Below are 9,158 nucleotides of genomic sequence, written 5' to 3'. Positions count from 1 at the left end.
TCGGCAGCTGGGAGCTGAGGGTGTCACCGGGGAAGAGACCCGTGATGCTACTTGGTGTGTCAGACTCATTAGCCAGGTCCAGCCCTGCAGCAAGGAGGGACCCATCTCCCCCAGGGACCCCATCACCTCACAGACCATTGCTCCCCAGCCTGCCCACATGGGCCCCATTTCTAAATGTGGGGCTCCAGCTGCTGGCACTTGTAGGGCTGCTCCCTGGACTCCAATATCTCCCCTCCCACTGCCTGCATCCTCACTGTGTCATGCCAGGCCTTAGGAGTGGCTCAGGTCCTATTTTGGAAACAAAGGGTTAAGCATTTTCAGCCTTTATTTTACAAAAATAAACCAGTTTTGCCCTGGTACTCTGTGGCCCCCAACCTTCCCCTCTGCCCCAGCTCCTGTTCCTCTCCCTGGAGCTCTGGCTGTTGCGTGCCGCAGCCAGCCACTTGCACCGAGGCTGACGGTGCCACATGCCCCGGCGAGTCTCTCCAGGCAAGCACCGGGGAAGGGGTTGGTGCCCTTTTGCGAACGCCTCCACTTCCCAGGATCCAAGCTGGAAACCGCCCGAAGATGCCTCCTGGTGGCTCTGCCTTTTCTGCACAGGGAGCAAGTCTTGGGCAAGTCACTCAGAGTACACACTTGGAGAAGTGGTGTCCGTCCTTCCGTCCGTCCCTCTCCCTTGGACGGAAAAGCGAGCGCCACGAAGTTGCTTCTTGCTGTCAGTGGAGCTGCCAGGCTGCCGTCCCGCTGGCTGGCTCAGTGCTGGAAGCGTGGGGAGCTGATGTGGGGCTGGTGGAAGGAATGCGTGGCGTAAAGCACTTCTGGGGGCGGTGGAGCGGACGTCAGGATGGAGCAGAGCGGTTCGTGGGAGCTCAGCATCGAGGCGAAGTGCTTCATCTCCTCCGTCAGCTGCTTGATCTCCCGGCGCAGGGCAGCGTTCTGCCTCTCCAAGTCTTCGCTCTCCTGAGGAGACACAACCACAGGGGCTTCCTCAGAGCGGGAGCCGCGGGGATGAGCTGGGGACACTGGGGGACCCCACGGGGGTCGCGGTCCCATGCCGCTCTGCCCAGCGCAGTTTCCAGACCGATATGTTTCTGGTAAATTCAGCAGGGAGCCAGGCCTGGGCAAACTCCCCTCCCCCAGCCGTCCAGGCCGGGCGCGATGCTGGCGGCCTCGCCACGCTCCCCGGCCCCGGCTTACGAGAAGTGACTGTGGCGTCCTCCCGCCCCGGCTTTCTCGCTCCCTCTCACGCACACGCACGCCCGGCCACTTCCCGGGGCCGCCCGGCCGGGGGGAGGGCGCGCAGAATAACCGCCGTCTTTAACCAGAAAACCACCTGCCACAGGAAACCTGTCATTGCCCTGGAAAGAAAAGACTCACTGCTTCCTGCTAGCAGCCGGGGAAACCAGCAGCCCGGTGGGGAGGAGGGGGAGACGCTTGAGTCAGAAGAAAAGAGAAACCGAGGCCTCAGAAGAACTGAGTTAATACTGTTATTAATGAGAATAACAACAAAGGGATTAATAACGATGCTCAGCCTTGTCTCAACGATCCTGCGAGCGTTGCAGCCTTTGCTACCTCTGCTGCTGCTGAAGTGCAGCCGGCTCCAGGCTGGAGCATCCCAGGCACCGGCCGACCATGGAGCCAGCAGCCTGGGCAGAACCAGAGGAGAGAGGCAGGATGCGGCGACAGGCTCTGCAAACTCAGCCAAGACAGCTAAAGCGGGACCCAGTGCTCTGAGGCCCTGGAAAGCTGCACCACCACCTTGGCAAAGCCAACCTATCCCCACTCTGCTGCCACACTGACTTCTGACAGTGCCGCTCCCTGTGCACAGGTTGAAACACGCCCAGCAGTTACGGCCGCTGTCACAGGAGGAGCTCACACAGCAAACGAGCATCTCTCAGGCGTGACTAAATGCTCTGGAAATCATGACTGACGTCAAACTCAGGAGCTGATGGGAATCACCCCGGGTCCAGGAGCCCCAGCCTCCCCGTGACTCATTCCCCTCAAAACACAAGCTACAAAGTCCTGGGGCAGATGGAGCTGCTGGCTTCTTTCACGCTACCATAGCTCAAGCTGAGCCATGCTCTTCTGGGCAGAACCACATCAGAGAAGCAAAGTCTCTGATGCAGAGCCGACCAAAGGCAAGGAGCACTCAGGGAACAAGCTCAGGAACAGCAGGGGGTCACCGTCCTCCAGGAATTGGAAAAAGATTAGCAAAAGTTCACCAACCATCCTTTACTTGCCTCCCTGCATTTCTCCAGCTGCCTGCCAGGATCCTCTCTGTACCAAAGCAGGCTTAGCCCCCCTACTCCCATCCCAATGGGAAGGCAAGGAGCGTGTGCTGTCAATGCTAGCTGAGTTGTAGTAATCTCATAAGCAAGTGGTTTGTCATTTGCTCTAAGAAGAGCAGCCCAGTTCTTCTTGCTGTACAGCTGGGCAGGATTTTCCTGGGGAAGAATCAGAGCCCACGTCCCCCTCTGTGATTACCTTGGAGAGAGCACCAGCCCCAAGGATAGCATGTCTCTTCACCCCTCTCAGGCACAGTCGCCCAGAGCCATCGCTGCTGACAGTGGTAATGCAATCAGCCTAGAGCCATGTCAGCTCTAGAAGGATCATCAGCCACTGGGAAAAGAGTGGCATCTCTGCCTTAAACCCAGCGCCAACTATGGACTGAGTGCACTGTGTAAGCAGGAAGGTTCAGGACCAGCTTCTCAAGAATTCTTTCCAAAAATGGGCATCTGGGGGAATATGGAGACCACTAAGTCAAAGGATGGTTTTTCGAACATGAGCCCAACTACCAGTTTTCAAAGGGCAGCCAAGCTCAGCGCAAGGGTAAAGACGGTCTCTGCCCACTGCAGGCTGTGTGCTCTCCATCCTGCCCGCCAGTGGCCCAAAATATGTGGGACTGCACTTATCAAGGTGCAAAATGAAAAGGAGCCCAGCCCCTGTGCTCCGACACTGACCACACACTCCTGCTCAAACACACACAGCCAGAAGTGACCACCCCTCCTGAAAAACAGACGCCTGGTTCTTCACACCGGGAAGAGCCACAGGGCTGCCCTCAGTGCCACAGGAGGAGAGTGGGACAGCAGGGTGAAACCAAAGGAGGGAAAATCCGTGCTGAACAACAGAAAAAGCCTCCAGGTACTGTACAGTGTTCAGATGTAGAAAGGGATATAAGTTCTACCATGAAGACTTTTAAAAATAATAGAAAATTATGAATATTTATCTACACTGCCTAGCATCTCAGGGAACAGACCAGAGGAGATGGCCCACTCAGCTCCACATTGCACCATCGACAATACCAATGAATACAAAGCACTACCGTCTCAGAAAACCATCCTTGTGCGCTGTCACACCGCTGCGTAAGTGACGGCATGAAGCACAAACCCAGGGAGAGCCAGGCCGGGTTAGCCTGCGCTTTCAAAGAGCTGCTGACTGAGCCAGTCAGAAGAGGTTAGCAAAGGAAATCAGTAATGTCAGACTGAAAGATAAAGATGGATTCAAAACTAGCCGCAAAACTGAATGCTTCAGTGGCAGTAGCCCTGGGCTGCGTGCTCTCACTGCGAGCGCTGACTCCTGCATCCTGCGCTGGCCTCACTTTTCCTGTCCTGCCTCAGCTGAGCATCTCCGCTCCGAGTCCCCAGGGGAAAAGCACGTTGTGCCCTGCGCGGGCCCCCAGCCCCGGGGATGGGGAAGGGTGGGAGTGCTCACCAAGTGCAGCGTGTCTGCTTTCTGGGTCTGCCTCAGGCGGCTCTTCTGGGCAGCGATGCGATTCTTCTCCCTCCTCTGGACTTTCCTCATGTCATCAGAAGAGTCCTAGGGAAACAAGGTATGGAAATGACTGGGGCATCCCCTCCCTTGCCCTGCTCCTGCAGGGCAGTAGGTGGGAAGGGGACACAGCAGATATCATCACCAAAGCACAGGATGCAGGATACACACCCTCAGCACCAGGATAAAGCTATACCCCAGGGATGTGTGACGCTTTTGGCACCCCCATTGCCAGGAGGGACAAGTCTGATACCCTTGGGCATCCTGGGACAGGCTGGGAAATGACAACTCGCCCTTCACCAAGACACATGCCTGGGATATGGCTTGAGGGACCAGAGTAAGGACCTCTCCAGAACAAAGACAATTTGAAATCCTAGTCCAGCAAACCTTCCCCATCTCTATGCAGGGATACGGCACTGCAGACATTCCAGCTCCTTGGCTAAAACATCTTTCCAGAGATTCAGCCTGTGTTTTCCTCCTTTCATCCCTCTAGGTCCCACCCCTTCTCCATCACTATTCTCCCTCCAGCTTTGTTTGTTGCAGACCCTCACAGTGCAATGTGGCCCCTACTATGTTTAACTAGACAGACTCAGAGCTTTCGGGTTTTCCCCAGATCTTATTTGCTCCAGCTCTGTGATCTCCGTTCTTGCTCTTTCCTGGAATCCCTTGGTAGCAATGCCTGCAATGCTGACTGCAGCACTCCCGAGCCCCTTGGGCAGCGGAGAGCACAGGTCTCCAGGCTCCAGGTCACGAGCTTCATGCAGCAGCTGTTCTCTGCTGAGATCTGGTCTTGCTGCTGCCTTCTGACAGTTGAAACCGTCACACAGACTCTTTCATCTTCTATTTTCATATTGCACTGCCTCTTTTGTGGACTCTCTAACATTCACACCACGGCTTCTCCGCAGGACTACAAAACTCAGCCACAAAAGTTATCTTCCCAGCCCATCAGTCTGTCCACATCCTCTCCCCCCTCCACCCCGCCCAAGATTTTGTCTTTTCTTTGAACTTAACCGTTTTATCCTTGCCTTCAATACCCTACAAATGTCTCGGCAGGTCCCACGTCCTGCACCCGTCCAGTCTCTATCCCTTGGCAACCCCTCTGCTTTATCCTCTTCTCTCCCAGGATGCCTCCCCATCCCCGGTTGCAAGCCCAAAATCAGCTGCCCGGATTATCCCCAAGATTTCTGAGCAAAGTCTCAGGTTCTTGCTGTTGTTGCCAGCCCTAGAGAAATGGCAAATGACAGATATAATAAAGTTTAGCTAGAAAAGGCAGTGGAAATACCTCAGACTTGTGTCAGTATCTGCCAGCAAAAGACCTAGTATTAAGGTACTGCGTGCAACAAAGCAAAATCGCTCTGTCAAGCGTTACTGAGACGAAAAACCTCTGAGGCTGAACAGAAAAGCAAGCGGACCCAAAGTGGCAGGGCTTTTCTGGGTTCGGAGTGCCATCCATGGCAGCAGGAAGCCGGCAGGCTGCCCGGAGCCATCCTGGTCCATGGCGAGGAGGTGCACACTCAGGCTCCTCACCAAGCACCAACACTCACGCCTGCCCGGCGTGTATTGCAGGGCCGACCGTGCCTGGGGGTCCTGGCCCCCTGTTGCCCCCGGCACAGCCCCAGGTAACGGAGCCTCCTCTCTGCCTCAGTACCCAACTCGGTGGCTGGGGCTCCGGTCAGAGCTCTTGGATCAGCCCCTCATCCCTCTCCCCACAGCCATTCCTAGAAAGCCCCGCCATACTGCGCTGTGAAAGCACCAGCGGTGGGTGCCACCCTTCCTCCTGCCCGCCCGTGGCCCACCCCGAAGGACCTTCTGGCCAAGGAGAGCAGGGGAAGGGTCCCCGCTTTACCTGCTTGCTGGGAGGGGGAGACTGGCTGAAGCTGCTGGAGTCGCTGCTGTCGGAACTGTGGGGCATGGCTCCTGTCTCTGGCTCCCAGGGCCTCTTCAGCTTCCTCCGTGCTCTTGGTGCGCCTGCCTTCTGTCTCACGTCCCGTCCCTCTCCCCGGCCCTCCTCTGTGACCCCCGAGATGGCCCTCAGCTTCACGGCCCTCGCCCGTTCCAGAGGCACGCTGTCCTCCTGCCCCGCGCTCTGCCACTTTCTCTGCCTCTGCTCTCGGAGCCTCTGCACCTTCCCTTTAGGTCTCGGCCTCCTGTGGTTTCTCAGAACCTTGGGGATGTAAGCTGAAAGTCACGTGGCCGGAAACTTTAAGGCGAAGAAGAAAAGTTACAGAAGAACTAAAAAGAAAAAAAGAAAAAAAGAAGAAAAAAAAAAGCACATCTGGGAAAAATGAGCTTCAAAATAGCCTGAAAAACCCCCGAAAAACACCTTCAGGCGGTTGAAAAACAGCGAGATGGGTTTTCTCTGAGACAAACAGCAGAGATGAAAGAAGAAAAGCCCAGGCTCCGCTGTGAAACCTGGACCCTCAAAGGAGGGCAGTGCGGAGGAGGTGCTGCCGGCAGCCCCAGAAATTCCAGGGGCACGCACGCCATGCCAGCCCTGCGCGGGCAGGAGGTCGGTCCAGCCCCGGGCCGGCTCCACACCCCAGCCCAGCCGGGGAAACTCCCAGGCAGCCACCCACCTCCTCACAGCCCAGCCATCCCCTCCCGCCGCCCCCGGCGCCGCTGACGCGGGTCCCGGGGAGGGGACGGGTACCCTCAGCAGGTGCCACGCGAACGCTGTTCGTGCAGATGGCTCGCGTGGGTACGATGAAGCACCAATCCCACCTAAGAAGGAAGGCTTGGGATCATAGAATATTTGGACTGGTTTTGGTAGGACTGGTGTTTTCCGTGAGGCAAAGCTCTTTAGCACTTTAAAACATTCCTCAGCACCTCAGCACTGGCCCGCAAGGGGAGTATCAACCCTGGCACACAAACTAAAGTGCTGTAAACATAATGGTCTGTGGACCCAGAAGCTCAACCTGAGACCTAATTCTCACTCCACGCCATGGTATGAGCTTGGCTGCACCCGAGGGGACATGCGGCTGTCATGCAGGGGTCCTGACTCCCTGCCTGCTCCCCTCTAGCCCCCTCTCACCACAGCCAGCAGTAGAAGATGTGGGACAGGACTATGGGGAGACAGGAGCACTGTGGCATGTCGCAGGTTGTTTCCTTTCTAAGCTCCTTCTACCAGTCCCCAACTTGGGCATGGCCCATGCAGGCGGCAGCAAAGAGAAGCTGCTTTGCATCTCCTTGCTTCTCCCCTGGTCTGTGCTGGGTGGGACTACTTCCGTCCTTCGTGCAAGCCTTGGTGGGCTGAAGACGTGCAAGCAGCCCCTGGGGCAGCTGTGTTTCTGCTGGGGTACCCCATGCTAGCGGCTCTGGAGGCGACAGTGCAGGAGCAGCAAGCGCCAAAGCAGGAGCCATTCACTTTATGATCTGCTCATGTCACCAGAGCCAGCGGGATGAGCTGGGACCGCGTGCCCACAGGCTCTCCATCCACAGACAGGAACACACGTCCTCGGAGTGGCAAATTTCTCGCATGTGCCCTGAGGAGCAGATACAGAAACTGGCATGAACCCATCCACACTAACCCACTCCTGTGGAAAGCAGCGACTCCCAGTTCCCACTTACTGATTTTTGTTGCATATTGGTGTTTTCGTTGAGTTTCTCCTGCCTCAGGCAGGAGCAGCGACCAAGTCTCAGCGGTGGGGCGTCATTAGGGCAAAAGTATTGGCAGCTTTGGGTTTGCAGCCTTGCTGCAGCTCAGAAAGCGCACGCGCAGAGAAGCACGGCCTTGGAGCACGGTGCAGACATCCATGGGCACTGCTGGCATTTCTTTCCAGCCCTGCCGCTCACGGAGCCAACACAGGGGCAAACACGGCCACAAGCAAGAACCACGTGGGGCTGGTTACGGGCTGGGTGGCTCAGGGAACTCGCCTGGCCTAGCTCCAGTAGCAAAATTGCTCCATTTTGGCCCATTTCTTCAGAAACATCATGTGGCACTGGTGCACTACCCTTGGCCCTATTATCTGAACATTTCACAGCCTTGAGTGTATTTTTTCTCCTGGTGCCCTGCAGGGAAATGCTAGGATCCTCCACAGTTTGGAAGGTGGCTGTGACGGTTTTCTCGGCAGAGCCACCCTGAGACAGCCCATCTCCCGGCGGCACAGCCCCCCTGCAGCAGCCAGAGCTCCTCTGGCACAGCCAGCTCCGGGAATGGAATGGCTGAAGGCACCGGCAAGATGAGGGGCTCGTGGGGCGTTAAGTTCAGGCCTCCCAAGGCACCAGCTAGCGGCACAACTATCGAAGCGTCCATTCGCTGGCTGCACCGCTACGCTTCCTCTGAACCCTGCAACCCCGTGTGGCACTTCCTTTCCAGGAAGCACGCCGCTGGATTCCCGCTCTCCTGAGGAAACCCACACTCCTCTGCCGGCGAGCGGGTCTTGGAGCGCGCCTGGCCCGCCCTGCTCTGCAGGCTGCTGTTGCTCAGGGCAGGAGGCGGGGAGCTCCTTCCTCGGGGAAAAACATCCTTGTTTCATTACTGGGCGAATAGGCTGAATTCCCTCCTTTTGTATCTAGGGAGGCTGACGGGAGGTGGTCGGGAAGGCCATGGGTGCACTGGCAGGACACAGTACGGGGAAGCTGTGTGTCCTGGCAGGAGCTGGACGGTCAGCGCAAAACTGGCCAGGATGAGGCTATGGGGAAAGGCTCTTCTTTGATCTGCAAGAGAAAAGTTTTGAGCTGCCCTCAGGTTTGTCCAGAGCTGGGCTTTTACTGACAGCCGATGGAGAAATCTCAGGAGAGAGCAACGTCATGGGAGAGGGTTTGGACACTTGGTCCTGCTGAACAGCAGTTAGAAAGCATCCCTTTTCCTCCCTTGCCCAAACACCCTCAAGTTGGCTGCGATGCTGATGAAATCCTGTCACATGTGAGCAACGAAGAAGTGTGCTGTGAATGAGACAGTGTCTCCTGTCGGGAAGGTGAGCAGAGGCTTCACACCGCTCACTTGGGCTGGGCAGGACCCACGTTGCCTCCTCACAGGCAGTGCTCCATGCTGTTTACTCTGGGAAGAGCTGCGATCCCCCGACCCAGAGCAGCAGAAACCACCAGTGTGGCTCCACCAGCGCCTGCTCACAGCCCTCTGGGTACTGCCCAGGGCAGCTGCTGCAGGCACAACACGTGGAGTCAATACCCTGCTGTCCCTCCCCAGGCTCTCCCACTCCTCTGCTATCAGGGGCAGCCTCAGGAGCCATCCTCCTCATCTCTGTGCTTGATTTAGGTGACTAAATTTACACCACGAATAACATCCCCTGACTTTCTCTCTGGGATCATTTAGGTTTCTTGATCTTAATCACAGTAGCTGTGAAATCGCTGTCAGCGGCACTGGATGAACTCGCAAGCGTTAGGTTACTGCCACACTGGCAGCTTGATGGAGCAGGGATATTTCCAGACGT

At 56.6% G+C, this 9,158-nt stretch overlaps 1 protein-coding gene across 1 annotated transcript; it reads right to left on the bottom strand.

The window, feature by feature from the left end:
- Positions 1–374: 374 nt before the first annotated feature.
- On the bottom strand, positions 375–5,799 carry BATF (basic leucine zipper ATF-like transcription factor). The gene is made up of 3 exons (XM_075426432.1): positions 5,615–5,799; positions 3,712–3,816; positions 375–960 (listed from the first exon to the last, which is right to left on the bottom strand). Exons 1-3 carry the CDS (start codon positions 5,678–5,680, stop codon positions 754–756), a joined length of 378 nt encoding a protein of 125 aa, XP_075282547.1. The 5' UTR covers positions 5,681–5,799; the 3' UTR covers positions 375–753.
- Positions 5,800–9,158: the final 3,359 nt, after the last annotated feature.

The sequence above is a fragment of the Opisthocomus hoazin genome, chromosome 7 (genome assembly GCF_030867145.1).
Source record: "Opisthocomus hoazin isolate bOpiHoa1 chromosome 7, bOpiHoa1.hap1, whole genome shotgun sequence".
Lineage (NCBI taxonomy): Eukaryota > Metazoa > Chordata > Aves > Opisthocomiformes > Opisthocomidae > Opisthocomus > Opisthocomus hoazin.
The sequence above is the reverse complement of the archived record's forward strand: the minus strand, read 5'-3'. Positions and strand labels throughout refer to the sequence as shown.

What these genes read in the sequence shown, in the direction of transcription:
- BATF (XM_075426432.1), bottom strand. Translation starts at nt 5,680, where the DNA reads ATGCCCCACAGTTCCGACAGCAGCGACTCCAGCAGCTTCAGCCAGTCT. An exon ending in CTCCCCCTCCCAGCAAGCAG is followed by an intron (nt 3,817 to 5,614) that starts GTAAAGCGGGGA and finishes TTGTTTCCCTAG; the next exon opens with GACTCTTCTGATGACATGAG. An exon ending in AAGCAGACACGCTGCACTTG is followed by an intron (nt 961 to 3,711) that starts GTGAGCACTCCC and finishes GTGTCTCCTCAG; the next exon opens with GAGAGCGAAGACTTGGAGAG.